The 18,670-nt window shown below is 35.8% G+C and overlaps 1 protein-coding gene across 1 annotated transcript; it reads left to right on the top strand.

The window, feature by feature from the left end:
* The first annotated feature begins 850 nt into the window (after nucleotides 1–850).
* LOC149544816 (transcription factor bHLH155-like) lies at nucleotides 851–17,924 on the top strand. The gene is made up of 10 exons (XM_089795399.1): nucleotides 851–2,362; nucleotides 7,298–7,507; nucleotides 9,074–9,185; nucleotides 10,691–10,732; nucleotides 10,913–10,972; nucleotides 13,123–15,207; nucleotides 15,357–15,458; nucleotides 16,524–16,661; nucleotides 17,370–17,495; nucleotides 17,631–17,924. The coding sequence occupies exons 1-10, from the start codon at nucleotides 2,256–2,258 to the stop codon at nucleotides 17,748–17,750; spliced, it is 3,102 nt and encodes a 1,033-aa protein (XP_089651525.1). The 5' UTR covers nucleotides 851–2,255; the 3' UTR covers nucleotides 17,751–17,924.
* The last annotated feature ends 746 nt before the right edge of the window (nucleotides 17,925–18,670 follow it).

Here is an 18,670-nt window from a genome sequence, read left to right as displayed (position 1 = left end):
AAGCTAATATATCTTTACTTCCAAAATTTTGAAAACTATTACTCTTTCATTATGACTAATAATAGATGGGTTGATGAAGTCAAGACATCAATTATTTCCAACTTTGATGGCTTTACATCCACCCTCAATTCCTTTTTAAGACCAACTCCAAAATCATGAAACCCAAAGCAAAAGCACTAAGTGTGTGTATGCAAGCACAAAACAAACCTCCACTAGCAATCATGATGGCCTTCCAAGAATACCTAGGCATTTAGCATTGGTTGTCCCCTTTTCCTAGTGAGTGGAAGGCTTCCTTCCTTTCTTCCCCCCCATAACAAAATGATGACATATTGCTCTCGAGAGTTGTGATGCCAAATCTTATAATAAATATTTTTGAGGATGGCCAATCCAAAATACTCAACAAGAGCATTAAAAGAACACAAAATGCCCCAACTCAAAATCGTACCTCAAAAGGAGATAGTCATCTTCAAACTCAAAAAACTTCTCTGACCACTTTGCTCACAACCCTATTGCATCTCAGTATATGCCCGCTATATACCTTACAAACTCTGTCTCTATTCCTTTTCCCCAAACACTATGATTATAACCCCCACTATAAGTCCCCTTCACTCCTAAAAAATATCATTTCTCTCCTTTCTCAACCAATAAAAAACTCTTTCTTCTTTTTGCTTTTTAAATTCGGCCCGGTAATAGAGCGCCGTGCTTTTTACTCCCGATAAACCGGGGCAGCTTTTGTCCGAAAGCCGGTTTGCCGGCAGCGCAACAGTAGGTGTTTTGTCGCCGACCGAAACCGCCCTTGGCCACCAATACCGCTTTTTAAGTAGTGCGCCCGAGGGTAGTAGAAAATTTTATTTTTGGACGATTTCGAGCGTTTTTACTGCGGCGCCGTGTGATGAAGGCTGAATCCTTGGAGCTCAGGTGCTGAATCGGGTAAAGTATCTGGGAAACTTGTTTTGAGTTGAGCATTTTGGCTTTGATTTCGCTGAATTTGGTCGAGTCTTGGGGATTCTGTTTTGAAACCCTCGTTTTGGTCTAAAGGACGGGTAGACTCTGAGGTCAAGCAAAAATGTTGCCGCTGGAGCAGAGAGTATTCGGAACAAAACGCATCCTAGTGAAGAAATCACTGCCGGAGTTCTTTTAGCGAAGAAAATTTGGGTAGAGGGCGGTTTCTAGTTGAAGCTTAGCGAGAAATTGGGTTCTGTGGTTCTGAGCGAGGTTTTTAGGTAGAAAGAACTTTGTTTTCATGACATATTTGAGTATCCTGTGACATTGTTCGATTTCAGTGAATTTTCTCAGTAGAGAGGCCTTTGTTATCTTTCATTTATGTGATCTTTTGTGACATTGTTGTCTGATTTTGCGCCGGTGGATTTTCGTAGTCCTTACTATTTTGTCCGTCAACACCTTTCTCATCTCGCCTGTCTGAAATTTTGTAAGCGATTACAGTCGCCAAAGTTTGTTGAGATATCTCTGTTGCTCAGTGTATCTTTCTTTTTAACCGTCGTTCCCGGCGAAGCTCGTTAAGATTTCTCCGACGTTCAGGTTGTCCAAAATACTCTTCTTTTTGTCGAGCAGACCCTCGAAAGCGTAGTGTATCGATCTTGTACGAAGGCAAGCTTGTTGCTTAACCGCTTGTTTGTTTTGATCACTTCAACTTTTGTTTTTGGGTGTTTTGTAAGAAGGGATTATAATGTTTGTCGGTAGGAGGTATGGGCCATTTGCCACTCAGCATTGCCGTAGTTCCAAGAAAAATAAGAGCTGGATTACGCCGAAACCAAGCAGGAAGGAGTTCATGCAGAGCCAGTTAGTGTTCAAAAAGGTTGTAGAAGAGAAAGATAAAGAGAATCTCCTGTGAATCGTTATCCACAGTTTTAGTTATTAAGTTTGAAGATACGATTTGTGCAAAAATCAGTGAGTTGTTTGGCTGGACTATGTTGAAATCTAGCCGAAGGGAGTTCATGAAGAGCCATCTTGTGTATAAGAAGGTTGTTGAGGAAAAAGATAAGGAGAATCTGTTGTGAAGGGAAGAGGCTGCAGTGAATTTGGAGGAGAGGGGTTTGTGCAGAAACAGTGACAGGTTTGGCTGGATTATGCCGAAACCAAGCTGCAGGGAGTTCATGCAGAGCCAGCTAGTCTGTAAAAAGGTTGTTGAGGAAAAAGATAAAGAAAATCTGCAGTAATTAGAAGTGCCCACTGTCTGTATTTTACTGTTGAGGAGGGGGAACTTGTGCAGAAACTGCGAACGAATTGGAGGATTGATGCCCAACGAAATGGGAGCAAAATTACGGCAGACCCTTCAAGGTCTCTGCTTCGATACCAGCTGGAACTATGCCGTTTTTTGGAAGCTGAAACGTGGAACCTGCATGTAAGGCTTTTACTTGACTGTTCTCATTGAAGACTACTTAAAGTTCAGTTTTAATGTCAAGAAATGCTTACGAGAGAATTTTTCTGGTTTTCATCTCATGTTTAAATTTTAAAGTGTTATGTTTCTAGTTTATTAATTTGTATATCTTCTTCTGGGATCGACTGCATAGTATCAAATTGCAATGTTTCATTTTGTCCCTTGCTGTAATCTTATATCATTAGTGAGTGAAGCTTTCTACCGATATTCACAGCTGTTGGGTTTTCTGGAATTAAATGCCTGAAATAATATAATTCTGATGTTTTTGGCGAACTGCTGCACTCATTGTCGGGGGGAGGAATTTATTATGAGGTGATAATAGATGGATTTTAAGGTAGGGATGGCACTTGTAATGCATAGGAAACTAAGAAAAGTAAGTGGTTTTCATCATCCAAAATAGTGATAGATGGATATAGAAGATGAGAAAAAACAGAAATAGGTAGTTAAGTTTTCTTGAGGCTTTGTGATTTACTACCAGCAGGCTCACACTACCTGTGTGAACGAGTTAAAAGTTTTCTTTCTTATCTATGAACAAGCAATAGGTAAGATCTTGTAATTTGGAAACTGATTGTCAGTTCTTATAGTAACGTACAAATAAAAAGTCAGTAGCACAAAGGCAAACGAAAGGATGCAAGATAGTTATATTTATCAGTATAAAACTAGGATAATTCACACCTGCATAACTCTATCCATGCTCCTCTCTTATCCCCCAGTTACCTGTGCAGGAAATAGCTGTCAGCCAAATTGTATTCCCAACAACAAAATTTGAGCTAGCTGAACCCATGAGCTTCCTGATGGTCCAAGGGCAAAACTCTTGGCTAAGTAATAAGAGCAAAGAAACTGAATCAAAAAAATTCACAATAGGCAAAGGCAAACAACGACTTAGGAGTAAAATTTGTTTGAACTGCTGAAATCCATATACCCTTACTTCTTTTAGTCAATTTCTCTCTTGCACAACTCTTACTGGCCTTTTGATCTGAAAAAATTCACTTGCTTTATCTCCATGCATTTATTTGAACTCATCTCTTTTAGAGCATGTGTGAGTTGCAAAAAGCCCTTCAAAATTTTCTTTTAATCGAGAGTCAAAGGCATAAGAAATGGTCGAAATTCTGTAGCAGTGGATAATTGGGTTATGTAGGGCTTGCTCATGTCAGAAATTTCTGAACCTTTTGGTATGGTCTGAGAGTGATGCATTCCTGAATTTGGCATCTTCAGTGCATGGTCAACTTCAGGCAGCTGATGTCATTAAACAAACAAAACTATAAACTGAAATATGTAGGAGTTTGCAAATTTGGCATTCTTCAGTGGATTGTCAACTTCAGGCAGCTAATGTCATAAAACAAACAAAACTATAAACTGAAATATGGAAGAGTTTACAAAATTTTCTATTCTAACCATTGCAGAATGTTGCTGCCCTCCCAGTCTTCGCATCCCTAGCCCTTCATTTATGCAAATCATGGCAGGCTTTATATCAGGCTCTCAATATGACATTTACTTGAATGGAAGGTTCAAAGTTGATTTCATCATTATATAAAGATGCTGGTATGCAGCCTAACTACTTTCTGATAACTCAGAATTTATTGCTAAAAACTTTGATGTAGAAAACAACCTTCTTATATAAATGACGACCTGGGAAATTACATTTTGCAAATCAAATTGGAGCCAAGCTTAGGTGCATTTGGCGCTGTCGCAACATTTACGTCGACCTATGAATTTCATGTTGCAGTGCCTCAGGTTGGATGTCACAGCCTCCTTGCGTAAAAGAAATTGAAAGTTCAGATTCTGCCCCTTGTAATTCTTCCATAAGACTGCCCGCTTTGAAGAGAGAATAATAAACAAATAAAATATGAGGTTTGTAGGAAGTAGTTGTTGCCAGTCAACAGCAGTCAACCAGACAGAAACAAGCCGCCACCAAAAAATGGGTTAGTGATTGCTCAGTATGGAAGGATAACAGTTGCTAGGGATTAATTCGTGCACCCAACAAAAGTAGCTGCTGCCTGCTAACAATGAAAAAGTTTGTATACTTGAATTGCCAGCCAAAGGAAGAAAGTTACAGCAGCGATCAGTTTCATCAAATAAAAAATTACCCTCAAGCACAAGGCAATTAGACCGGAGGGTGAAATTTGAAGCTAGCTATGCCATACAAGGGTAGAGAGTAGAGAGTACACAGCAAAGGCAAAGGGTAACAAAAAATATAGACCTGCGACTAGCAAGAATCAGAAGAGAAAATACCATTAGAAGAAACTAATTTTGAGTATGCAGGGTCACATGAGCCCTAAAATGCTGTATCAGAGATTGCAGAATTATAGGCGAATAGAAGAGCTAGCCACTGTATTTTATCAAATTTCCTTCATTTCCCACCTATTATCTAAATCTTACAACTCTTTTCACTTGATCATGTTGAGCCTGTAGATGCCAGTACAAGAAACTCTCACTTTTGTCCACTTTATATGTTTACATTTTTTTCACATCTGACAATAATGATTTATCTCAATCAACATCTACAATTGCATTTGGATCTTTATTTTGCCACGGATGACAAACACACATATTGGAAATTCTGAAGACTGACATGATGTGAAAGTCCTTAGGCTAACCAATAATACACAGTTTTTAAGTTGTTTAATAATTTGGCAAGGCCCAACCTGTTTCTGCTTTATCATGCAAGAACTCATGGGAAAATAATATTTTTAAAGATATACTATTGCTGATCTCATTAGAAAACTTGTTTTCTTTTATGAAGGCCAGTAATCAGCTTAGTGCTTTATTCTTCCTTCATAGCTAGCAATTTTAGTATCACCTGGGCATCAATTTTCTTAATATGCTTCCTTTTCTCCATATACTTGTGTGCTACTTGGAAATTCTACCAGATCCGCTAAACTCTTTCTGTTGTTTATAAAATGTATTGGAATATCGACTTTCCTGTTGATATGTTCATATCGGGATTATAAGCAAACTTGGCTTGTGGCAAAACTTAGTTCTTTTATTGCACCGAAGCCTTAACTGGAATTTTCATGAAACAATTGGTGGCAAATTCCCAAAATTCATATTTCCTTCCTCTGTTTCACATTAGTTTGTGGATGATATGCAGAACTGTACCGAGTCTTGTTGGTCAACTTTTTGACATGAAGCCAATTAGAGATTACTGGTGAACCTAGTACCCTATGACTTTAGGGTTGAGCAATACTATGGGAACACTCTTTAACTAATTGAAAAATACATCTTTTGTTTTGCTTGGTAAATTGAATGAAATGGACCATTTCTGTACAAGCGTACACAAAATAAGATAATTTCTTAGTAGCTGTTCATGAGAGTTTACCACAAAATCCATCTTGAAAGCAATTGAAGGTCCATCTGCTTCTGGCATATATTTTCTTGTGGATTTGAACTTGCCCTGGTAGCTTAAGCAGTAGAGAAAGGGGCATATCTGTTGATGTACTCCCCTATGAGAGGCCAAAAGATCATCTTCATGTTGTTCAAGCTTGTCTCTGCCAAAACATTCAGCAGGGCCTTGGCATGTATGACCTTAATCAAGTTGTTCTTCATAGAAGCCGCAAGTTTCAAGAATGGAAAATCACATCTCACAGAAAGACATCCAGGCTCTAACAATAGATAGTTTTTGAAAAGATTCTTGTATGATGCACGAGATGATGCAAAAAATAATTAATCAATGATCTGGAAACTTCATCTCTATCATATGGTTGACTTAATGCTTAAAGCTGCTTACATTTTTCATTTTTACAAGTTGATTGAAATTTCAAACTCTAATTGTGTACTGTTACATATAATTTCTCTCTTCAATTTTGAACATGAAAACAACAGCAAGGCAAACATGATGATCATTATCTATCATTCTGATAATTTTGCTTGCAATTCGACATTTTTAACTTTAAGAGCTTGATGTATAGTCAACAAGTACTTCTATGGTGTGAATACAGTACAGTACAAGATAAGGTTATAGTGAGTTTAAAGTCGAACACTATAAATATAAAAAGTGTACAAATATTTGCTAAAGAGAGAAACTTTAAAACTCGATCCAGGAGTTAGAAGAAGACATGCCATTCATAATTTTTAGGCCTTTTAGCAACTATCATATTTTTGGATAGATGTACTTCATTCTACTTGTTTCTGGATACATATAATTTAGGCGATTTCCTGAAAATTTATATAAACATCAATATGACCTAACAGTATGTTCAAATTATCCCTAATATGTTTATATCTGTTCTGGTGGACATATTACTAAATTTTTGTTTTGTGTTATAGTCTTTAGCTTGATGTTTTGCTCAAGGTTATGTCAACTCTATCTACTTCTTTGTTGCCAAACTAGGTTCTTTGTCAATTTTGTAATACTTTTATTGCTGTTGAGTAATCTCTCTCTCATAATATCATGATGCAAGGAGATTTGGCAGTATATGCAAAATTTAAAGAATCAATATATTTTATTGCAAACTAATATGTTTATATCTCTTGCTTGATGTTTTGCTCAAGAATAATAAGTCAACTCTATCTACTTCTTTGTATGCCAAACTAGGTTCTTTGTCAATTTTATAGTAATTTTATTGCTGTTGGATAATCTCTTTCATAATATCATGATGCAAGGAGATTTGGGAATATATGCAAAATTTGGCCTGCAATATGTAATTATTGACTTATCATCTCAGTACATAATCACTATTACCAGTCATCAACTATGCAAAATATGCATCTAGTTTTTTTGTTTTGTTCCATCATTAGTTTGAGACTATCATTGGTATAACTTCTCATCGTACTAAGCAAAACATGCAACTTAAAAGTTGTCATTCATTTGACCAGTGTTATTAGCTGTACGCTAAATTTAATGGCTGGTGAGATTGTACTTAAGTAGGCAGGGTCTCATTTCTTATTGTTGGATTGTAGGAACTTGTCATGGGAAGATGGCTACATAAATGAATATGTGAAACAATCTGTTGTTTCAAATGTTTCTGCATGCATGGCACCAGGTTTTCCTCTCAGTGGCATGGGATGTGGACAGGAAGGAGTGTATGTGCAAGATGGATTTTCAGTTGGAGATCAAATTGGTCGAGCTGTGGCCCAGATGTCATGTCAGGTGTTTATATTTGGAGAAGGGTAAGACTGAAACCTTATGTAAGATATGTTTTTTCTGTGAGCTGGAGCAAGTTTACACATTTAAAACAAATGATAATAGATTTAGTAAGAAATGTCCCTATGCAATTGCAAAATGGATTGCTCAAGTCTAACTTCCGGATGCACAACTTTTTAACTACCCACTATTATTTGGCCATGAGTAGGAGCACAGACAAATAACGACGTACCATTAAGATATCTGCAATACACTTAAATGTTGAATACTTTCTTTCAACCAAAATTTCAAACTATTCAAAGGGTAGTGTGTATTAAAACTGTGTTTCTTGCACTGATGAAAACATTCCATTTTGAATTATATTGTGTTATTTTTATATCTGTGTATAATGATTGTGTGTGTTTTATGTAAATTTGATGAATACCTATTTTCTTGTTGAAGTGCCACTTCTTAAGAGGAATGTTTTGCTTAGGAGTTAGAAAATTTTATATTCAAATGATTAATGGATTGTAAGTTATATAGGCTCTAGCACCTCACCTGTAAAAGCAAACAGCATTACTATGTTTAAAACTTTAATGTCATTTGATGGTTAGTTTTATGAAAAATCCTGTCATGCAACCAGGATGTAATTGATGTAAATTTTGATGGTTCTTAAGGTTTTTTGACTTATTGAACAATTGGTTTATTATATTAATTTTGCCTCAAAGCGAGTTTTGACAGAGATAGCAAGTCGCGGGGCAAGTTCTTTACATCCTGCTGTTGGATGTTAAAATGATACAACCCTAGTTTCAATTAAAATAAGAATAAGCATGCTCACATTCTTATGTGTAATTCTTTGTTTCTCCTAAAGGCTGATTGTCTGTGAATTTATCATTAATTGTAGGTAAAGTACATGAAGTCATTTAATGATGTAATTTTACAATACTGGTAGGGCAAGTTGGTGAAGTTGTATGTTAGACATTTAATGATCTAATTTTATAATGCTGGTATGACAAGTTGGTGAAGTTGCAATTTCTGTTTATGTGGTTTTATTGTGCATATGTGAATTGAATTGCACACGTGAATTGAATTTTTTGGCTAGGAATAGATATTTAGTAACTCAATAGTTAATATATAATAATGGGAGTTTTTCTGGGTGACCTTTCTAGCTTAATGTCTATCAGAGAAATGTATGAGCAGGGTCAACAATGTTTATTTTTATGATGATACATCTTGATAAAACAATAATAATTATCTGAAAAGTTGGAACTGAGGACTAAAAATGTATCTTCACACATCTTGATGTATTCTGGATATGTAAGTTTTTTGATACATTATGGTTCAAGACATATTTTTTCTGAATTGGCAATGAGATGTGGCTACTCTACATATATATTACCAAACTACCTATTTTTACATTGCCTTTGAATTTCATTCATATTTTAGCTATTGGATTCTTTCTCCCAGAATAGCTATATCACGTGCTAAAGCTTGTGGTTATTTGAGTTATACTGTTGTAAACATGATTGCTAACTGTTTTAGAGTCATTTTAAATTTTTTTCCCTAGCATAAAGTTTTATGGAGATTAAAAGGTGGACACATTTTTCCTGCAGCACGATTGGAAGTGTGGCTTTTACTGAAGGGCATCAGTGGATCTTTGGAGATAAGAACTGTTTAAGTGAGTTGAATTCTGTTGGGCCAGTTTATGGACGTATGTTGTTTGAGGTGAGTTTTTGGAGTACAAAAAATTATAGTGTCTATTGTGTGCTTTATTTCAAAAAACCTGCCTTCAACTGTTTAACGTGTATCATACCTTTCTACTTTGCACAAATTACATGTTAGTAGCGTAACTTCAGGGAGCTGATTCTCTAATATCTAGTAAACTTGCTGCTACTCTTTGTGACAAAGGTCATGAACATATCTGATTTGTGCCAGTGGATGCTGAGAAGACTCTCCAGTATACCCAAGATTGAAATATTGGTTCTAGTGTTTACTTAAGGCATTTCTAAAATTCTTTGTATTTTGTTTTCTTCATCAACTCAGTCAATTCCTTCTGCTTGTTTTGTAAACTGCTAAAAAGTAAAAACATAATAGAAAAGGATTAGATGGTGAAAAATTAGAATGCCTATAATGGTGTCCTTTGATTTTGTGTGTAATTGCAACATGTGGTTATTAATTTGTTTCATAAGATGAAGGAAAATGTAGAGATTCCTCCCTGGACTACAAAGGAGGAACTTGCTCTGGCAATAGTGGAGTAGGGATTGGTCTGTATGGTTCCATTTCTTTTTGGGCATTGGTGTTGTCCTGATGCAAGTGGTGGTTCATGAGTTGATTGGTTTGTGCATCTTGTGTAATAAATTGTACCTCATCCAATAGGGCTTCTATAGAAAACACACTTCATTAGACTGCTACTTTTGCTTGTGAATGGAACCTTTTGTGGAATCTTATCCTAGGAAACCTCCTTTGGTGGAGGCTCTGATCAGTGTGTTGGTACTGCTACTTACTGTTAGATTTAATACCACTATTGCTAAGAATAGTTTTTGTCCTTCTATCATTTTAGTTACTTTTCTTTCCTGACTGTATAGTGGTAGGTTTCTCCAATTCTTGATGTACACACTCTCCCATCTTTTTGGATATAAATTTCTAATTAGTGTAATATTAGAAACCAAAATTGTTGCTTAGTGTCATGTACAGTGTATTTTATGACAAGGTATGATACAGCTTGCTATTATTTCAGTGCATTTTGAATGGGGTCGTATCAAACAGTGTTTCAAAGCTGTGCTTCCTGCAGGCTACTTCACTTATATTTTGGTATCTGTCAAAGATAGCCCCAAAACAGCCAACTAGATAACAGACTTTGTATTTCATATGCTATCCAAGAAATTCAGTTTTTAAAATATTTTCATCCATTATCTTGTATTTTTGTTTTAACAGGTCTCCATTTCATGTATTAAGGTCATATTCTCAATATGCACTTGCATAATCCTCAAATTTAGCTGTACAAGGAGAAATGTTCATATTCCCAAAATGTGCTTGCATAAACCTCATTTTATGAACATTCTAAAATCTATTTAAATTTCTTCTTTTTGCATTTATTTTAGCAATGCAAGATTAGAATAATGAAATATTTAGTGAATACAAAATCAAATTCGCATTCGGTGGAGGTGGATATTATCATTTTTAATCTGTCAGTTTAGTATAGGCTAATGTTGTGTTTTTTAAAATTACAGTACCCCATTGAATGGCAGGATCAATTTGCTGCTGGAATCAAGGTTAGTGCAAGATTTTCTATAATTAGCTATTAGGGTTACAATTTTCTGTAGTGTAATCTCACAGTTCAGACTTAGAATAGCTAGTTCTAATCACATATTTACTAAATCATTATTTTTTATTGAATTGATGTACATTGAAATAGTTGAGTAGGATTACTAAATGAATGTCTTAGCCTGCAGACAATTGCTGTTATAGCTGTAATGCCACACGGTGTTGTGCAGTTTGGTTCCACTCAAATGGTGAGTTTAACGTATGATGTATTAGTTTCAAGTTCTTTGGAAATATTCATGTTGTCTAGAGTTTTGAAGATTTCTGCCCTGTGTAAGATATATAATTGAAAGGTTGCCACACCTCACCAGATCCTCTTCATGATAAAAATGTTCCAATCTCTATATTCATAAATGATTATTTGGGTGTCCACTGGTTTTCAAAGGCTGAAGTGAGACAAAAGAGTTGCCTTAGACAATCAATGGAATATACAAAATAATAAGGGTTCGCTGCTGAAATTTCCTCGTAGAACATCTATAATTTCAAATAGTCATACTATTAATGTTTTTATTAACTCTACCCTGCTTGAATTAACTTGTTAGTTACCCAATTATGCTTTTTGCCAATGTTAAAATCTCTCCCTATCAATCTTTAGCTTTAAATCTTGCTTGGCAGGATTTGGTTGACCATGAGGGATCATTACTTTTATTTGTTGATAACACTTCACAATCAACCTAATAATTTAAAGTGTTTTTTGAATCTCAAAGTGAATTTGGTTTATATTTTGTAACAATCCCACAGGTTTTGATTTTATTTTGTCCAGACTTTTTTTCAGTGAAATACCTTAATCTGCTTCAATTTTATTGGTTTGAATTGAAAAATAGTTCTTTAATTTGTTTAGTTAAACAATAATTTGTTACATTGCAGTCATTTTTAGTATTCCACATTCAAACAATTTCCTCTTACCAGCCATGCCTATCTCATGTCCATGCTATTTCTCTCTTCCTTTTTTCATCTTCTCCATAAAATCTCAATGATTTCTCTGCTGTTTGGTTTTCAACTTTCTCTTTCCATTACTTTTATGATTATCAGTGAAAGTTCACTTTCTTAATTCTAGGAACAAGGCAATTGGTATACTAACTAGGAAATTGAGAACATCTACATATAATGACGGGGTATGTAGAACGTCTTCATGCAGTTATACTTGTGAATCTTAAGTTGACATGCTCATATTTAAGGCCATCAGTAATTCATATCTTTACAGCGTTAGTTGACATGCTCATATTTAAGGCATCAGTAATTTCCTCTTACCAGCCATGCCTATCTCATGTCCATGCTATTTCTCTCTTCCTTTTTTCATCTTCTCCACAAAATCTCAATGATTTTTCTGCTGTTTGGTTTTCAACTTTCTCTTTCCATTACTTTTATGATTATCAGTGAAAGTTCACTTTCTTAATTCTAGGAACAAGGCAATTGGTATACTAACTAGGAAATTGAGAACATCTACATATAATGACGGGGTATGTAGAACGTCTTCATGCAGTTATACTTGTGAATCTTAAGTTGACATGCTCATATTTAAGGCATCAGTAATTCATATCTTTACAGCGTTAGAAGTCATTTAGCTCCCTGGGCACAGAGAAGGGGAATGGGCATGAATCATCTATTATTTCTCTACTTTTATTAAGTCATTGACCTTGGGTGTTAGGAGAGCTTTGAAGAGTAGTTTCTTCCTCTTAGGATTGACTAGCCTTTTTCCATTTGTCCATACAGTTCTGTAATGAATATCTTTGTATCTTAAGCAGGCCCTACTACTGTCATGGATAGTCATGTTAAATAGGTTCTTCTGTAAGCGATGATATTTATATGTGAAATTTTTATCTAGCTTAAAGCTTCAGCTTTGGCTTTCATCGATTTTGTGTTTCCCTGATTGGTCCCCATCTTGTCTTTTTGTATACTAGTTGTTCTTGGATGACATGGTTGGGGTTTACCTCCTGGTATTGGTATATCAACAATTATAATTCTAGTGACATCTTTAGTTGGCTTCCCATCTATGGAATGTATGCGCTTGCTCTCTTTTCCTTCTTTTTCCTTTCATACAATCTTAAGAAACTGAACTAAGGCTTGAGGAACTGTAGTAGATTGGGTTGCCTAATGTACGGTGACCTTACAATGAAAAACAATTAGATCTATGGCAAACTTCTACTATAAATTGTATCATATAATCAGACTCATCATTAGCAACTCAAAACACTGGTGTGGTAGCTATATAAATATGATTTGTTGCATAATTTTTAAAATTTAAATTTTCAAATCTATGAAAGCTCATGTCCAGATTCAGCTATATGCAAGTATTCATTTGATTTGCTCAAAATTTATTTGTGTATATGATAACATGCAGGTCACGGAAGATTTGGATTTTGTCAATCAAGTAAAAGAGCAGGTCAAAGAAGATTTGGATTTTGTAAACCACGTAAAAGATGAGTTTGGTATATTCCAGAATATTCCAAAGCCATTGTTGCCCAATAATAACCTGGATGGTCGAAGTGGTAAAATTGAAGGGCCCCTTTTCCAGAAAATGTCTATTCCACTGACTTCACTTGGAAATGCAGCATCATTAGGTTTAACAAATGCAACTTCCTCTGAAGACAAGTCTAATCCATCTGTATTAAAAATTCCAAGCTCAGGTATTCTAGATCAATTTATAAGCCCTGCAAACCTAGTTGAAAAGAATAAGAGCTTGCCTTCTTGCACCATGGCCTTTCCTTCAATGGGAAGTGACGGTGCTTCTACTGGAACTGTAAACCACCCATCTCCATTTCAGCAGAATAATCCTCTAAACAATCTTCTAGCTCACATTGCCGATAAAAATGGTAATGAAACTGGTAATGCAATTATATTGCCATCTTCTTCCAGGGTGTATCCTTTCAAAGGCCGGATACCAACAAGCATTGCCATGCCTGATAGGCAACAGTCATTAAACATGGGGTCTAGTTCCATATTTATGGATCAGTCACAGTATCAAGGAAAGATGGCATTGGATTTTCATGATGACTGCATCTTGAATTCCATATGTGGTGCTAAATCAATTAATGCTGAAAGGTTTGGCCAAGACAGTTTTAAAGGAACCCAGAAAAATGATAGGCTACAAGAAACTCCAGTACATGTGCAGCCGTCAGTTCCATTATTTCAAGATAATGTTGGACAGTCTGGATACTCTTCATTAGCAGCAAGGTTTCTTGCACGCAATATCAACAAGACAAAAAAGGAGCCAACTGTAATGCCAATCGTTAAGGTCGATACAGAAAAAATCAGTTATACCTCTCCTTTATTATCTTCAGTCAACATGGGGATAACCATCCCTGATAATAGGGAATCCTGTAATGTACAATGGACTGACACAGCTGGGTGTCATAACACAAAAATGCTTGAGAATTTAAGCAATGGTCTTGTAACTTCTATCGGGTATCAAAATGTTTCAGTATCAAACACAGTTGCATTGGATGAGTCATCTTGGCAAAAAGAGGTTATAGATAAGAACATTTCTGAGCATTTGTCAGAGAATGGTATGCATGGAATGAACCCTGTCAAAGAAGTTTCAAAAAGTGCCATGTCTGACCTCAGCAACTATTCTGCTATTCTATCTGATTTTGATAATTCTGATGTTATAGAATTCGGCAGCTCTAATAACAGCAGGTTTTTGCCTTCTAAAGGGCAAAATAAAAGTATGAATGCTGTTTCATGCACTCCATCAAGTGTTGAACTGCTTGAGGCACTGAGACCCACTTTTAAGGTGCCAGAGAATAGCGTTTGGGATGACATATTATTTCACAGAGGCATATCTGCTGCAAATCTGGGAAACCAAAATTTTGGAGTTTCTCCTTGTTCAGATTATCATTCCGAGGAGGAGGTAAATAAAAAATCTGATTTATCCATAATAACAGCAACTGAAGGGTGGTTTTTGCCTGAGACCAAGTCTGAAGATCTTTTAGATGCTGTAGTTGCAAATAGATGCCTGCGCACTAACCAGGGGTTGGATGAGAATATATCCTGTAAAACTACATTTTCAAGCACCGCAAATTTGACCCCCGTGTATTGTTCCTCTGCTAAGTCTGACAATTGCTCTATAGTACAGATGAGTGCATCTGAGAAGGAACAGTCTATGTCTGTAGACATTTCCAAGCCCAGAGAAAGCCTAGGTTTAGGAGACTGTACAAATCGAACCTTTTCTTCTATGTTCCATGAGGACATGGAGATAAAAATGTTTGTGAGTGAGTCCTCAACAAATTCAATGCCAAAATCTCTAGTGAGTGAGGCTCATTGTGAAAACCATGGGTTTGCACAGACAAAGAGACCCGGGGAGCCTATAAAAGGTAACAGGAAGCGAGCCAAGCCTGGCGAGAGTTCTAGGCCAAGGCCAAAGGACAGGCAACAGATCCAAGATCGTCTGAAGGAACTACGGGATATTATTCCAAATGGAGCAAAGGTAGCTTCCTGTAATTTGTATCTCATTTTTTGTTTTCTTTAGATCATAGTTGTTATGACAGATTTTGAAGTTACAAAAGTGTCTGGTCTCAAAAGACCAGAACTGGAAATTAAGGGACTCTACTTACAGCAGCTTTTTTAACACTTCAGTGCAGTATTGATACTTTACTTGAACGTACCATAAAGCACATGCACTTCTTACAGAGTGTGACAAAGTATGCGGATAAACTCAAGCTGACTGGGAAATCAAAGGTATGGTTCTTTTTGTATCATACATTCCCTTTTTATTACAATCATAGCATTTCTTTTAGGATGTTTTCAGTTTTGCTTTGATAGGCTCCATGGGGAGTGGGAACCGTTTTTTTATTTATGATTGTTGCAACTTTATGTCTTCATTAATGCTTGGCCTGAACTACCTGTATACAATATTGGTCAGTCCTCATTGATGCTTCACCTTACTATAATATATATTTTTATACAATAGAATTGTGGCTTTGAAATGTCTTTTTACATTTTTACCAAGTGAATGTTTTCTTTCAAATTTCAATTTGTAATTTACCACAGAGTCAAATACGCAGATTCCGACTAAGAAAAAGGTATGAAACACATACTAGATATTAAGTTGCATTTCCGAGCTCTATAACTATCCTTAGAGTCATGATGAAATTAAGTTGCATTTGCATGTCAGAGCTTTATACTCATGCTTTATAACTAATTTCAGTCCGCTCCTTGCAAGTGGGTGTGAAGGTAGCACCAGGTGAGTGTTTAGAAGCGCTCACCTATAAGATGAGCATGTGTTAGTTTTTCCTTAATGATGTAGTGAGGTCTATGATTTCATTAAAAAATATAAGATTATTTGTAAATGGTTTCTTGATATTTCAAAGAATTATATATGAACTAATCATTATCCAGTATATCCACCCAGTGCTTCAAATTTATGCAAGGGTATGAGCAAAGTGTTTCAAATTTATGCAAGCAGTTGAGCAAAGTGATGTGCTCATTGTAACTGTGTGGCCTGCCTAGAAAATATCCACAATTTGCTTTAGTAGGCAAGTTGTTTGTAAAGTTTATAATAATAGATCCCATTTGGCTAGTAATCACTTAAGGAAAATGTCATGTTTTCATATTTTAGTATTAGAATCCAAACCATTTATTGTCAGTTGAGTTTTTGTTTGGTCGTTTCTGTTAAATGTGTGTAGGATTTGATGTATCAATGAATTTTTTTATTGCAACTCCTTTAAGATTGTTCTGGAGAAAACTAGATTTGTGTTGCCAATCACATTGCATAATCTTTGTGATTTTTGGAAAATCTTGTAGGTTCTTGATGAGGAAGTTGCTATGCTAGCTAGCACAATGGAAGGTGGTGCTAGCTGGGCCTTTGAGTTGGGCGGTCAAGCATTAGGTTGCCCTATCATTGTGGAGAATTTGAATCAAGCGCGACAAATGCTTGTAGAGGTTAGTCATTGTGCCAGTGTAAGATTTCTTTTTTTCGCTAACTGAAATGAATGCACATACACTGACATATACACAGATTTTTACTGTGTGTGAGGTGCTGATGATTATTCAGAATCTTTTTTGATAAAAATTGAAAAATTATTGGTAGTGCTTTTGGATTCAACTGGGTTTATTTTGTGCCAATATTTTGGATCATGTTTTCCGGTATTATCCAAAATGCTATGGAAAATAAATTTTCTGAGCTGAAACTAAAGGTACTTCCAATTATCTTCATGGACTGCAGAAAAAAAGTAACTTGGTCCGAAAAATGGACTTAACAGATATTGTGGAGCTTATCTGGAATGTTATTTCATGGCAGTTAAATCTACTTTTTGTGATGCAGGATTTACAATTTAGTTATTTTTTTCACTTGATGTGTTTTCAATTTTATACGTTATATTGTGTTGTGAAACGTTTTTTGTTTGTGATTATTACTTGAAGTTAACAGTAAATATGTTTTTCAATCCAATTTATTTGTGTGCTGCTGGGCTGCTGTAACCGGAGTAGACCAATTTTCATGGCTGGCAAAGGCCCTGATAATTCATAATAGCCCAGAAACATTGTCCTCAATTTCTAAGAATAAGTGGACCTTTTTATGCTACTTTTCTTTGTTGGTTGGTTGGATTAAGTGATTTAGTGTTAATTTTTATGGCTTCATATAAATTGCAGATGTTGTGTGAAGAACGGGGGCTCTTTCTGGAAATAGCTGACATCATTCGGAACTTGGGGCTTACAATCTTGAAGGGTATCATGGAGGCTCGCAATGACAAGATCTGGGCACACTTTGTTGTTGAGGTAAACTGTTCCTCTGCGTTGCTTGATTATCTGAGTAAGGAAAACTGAATTTATTTGGGTCACCAAGGGGTAATATTTTTTTTTGAAGTGGTGCCTTTTTATTCCTTACATTTTTTTTTAATAATTGGATTGCAGGCAGACAGGGATGTGCACAGGGTTGATATTTTATGGTCACTAATGCAGTTATTGCAACCAAGCACCAAGGGTAGCTGTACAAGTAATCACTCTAGCATAGGTAACTCCCAGGTCACTTAAAATGTCTCTCAGACATTTGACACTTTCCAGCTATCACCAATGGTATGTGGGCCCTAGTAGTCTTAGCCATTAGCCACCCATTACTGACATCATACTATGCAAGTGCACTAGTGTATTCTAAGCAAGATTACTACGTACTGCTTTGATGGTCATTTATACCACTTTATTTGCAAACTTGAGCAGAGTTTTTATATTCTAGTGGTTGGAAAGGTTGCACTTTATATGCTTATTTTAAAGACTGACGACTAGAATTCGACTTACATACATTTTGCATGCTTTAAGTAGCAAAAAGTATTTAAGATGACTAGCTTGCTGTTGCATTTTCTATTAAATATCTACTAATTGGTCATGCAGTCAGATGAAATGAATTTCTGATGTTTGTCTTCTCATTATTGGGTAGATGAAATGAATTTCTGATGTTTGTCTACTCATTATTGGGTTCTTTTGAACTATTATGAATACAATTACCTCCTCAATTGTGCAAGCATCTAGAATGATTTGAAAAATGCAGATAGATATATATCCAGCTGTACATGTTGACGCTACATATCATAACTTCTTACTTGCTGAAGCAATGGTGTTGCATGCCCATGCCAAAGCATAAATTCAATTTCAAAAGCAAAATTAGATTGCTTTGTCACATAATCCTCTTCAAAAAGAGACGTGTATCCAACTTTAGGTTGAGACATTTGAATGTAGAACAAAATATCAGGTGCTCTTTTATCATTTCTATTGTGGTAAATGCGAACATGCTTTTCTGGGATATTTGCCTTGTTCGTTACAAATCAAGTTCTGCACTGACAAATATACTTGCAATTGTTGCGCCAAATAATTTTAAATTGAGCGTTCAGTGTATCCTTAATTTAAATTGGCTCTGGCTTTTGTCACTCGATTGGTTTCTTATTTTGTTCTCTGGCTGT

The sequence above is a fragment of the Cupressus sempervirens genome, chromosome 8, assembly GCF_028749045.1.
Source record: "Cupressus sempervirens isolate cs-2001-9-10 chromosome 8, ASM2874904v1, whole genome shotgun sequence".
NCBI lineage: Eukaryota > Viridiplantae > Streptophyta > Pinopsida > Cupressales > Cupressaceae > Cupressus > Cupressus sempervirens.
This window is presented reverse-complemented; position numbering and strand designations above follow the sequence as displayed.

What these genes read in the sequence shown, in the direction of transcription:
- LOC149544816 (XM_089795399.1), top strand. Translation starts at nt 2,256, where the DNA reads ATGCCCAACGAAATGGGAGCAAAATTACGGCAGACCCTTCAAGGTCTC. An exon ending in AGCTGACTGGGAAATCAAAG is followed by an intron (nt 15,459 to 16,523) that starts GTATGGTTCTTT and finishes AAAATCTTGTAG; the next exon opens with GTTCTTGATGAGGAAGTTGC. An exon ending in GGGCACACTTTGTTGTTGAG is followed by an intron (nt 17,496 to 17,630) that starts GTAAACTGTTCC and finishes ATTGGATTGCAG; the next exon opens with GCAGACAGGGATGTGCACAG.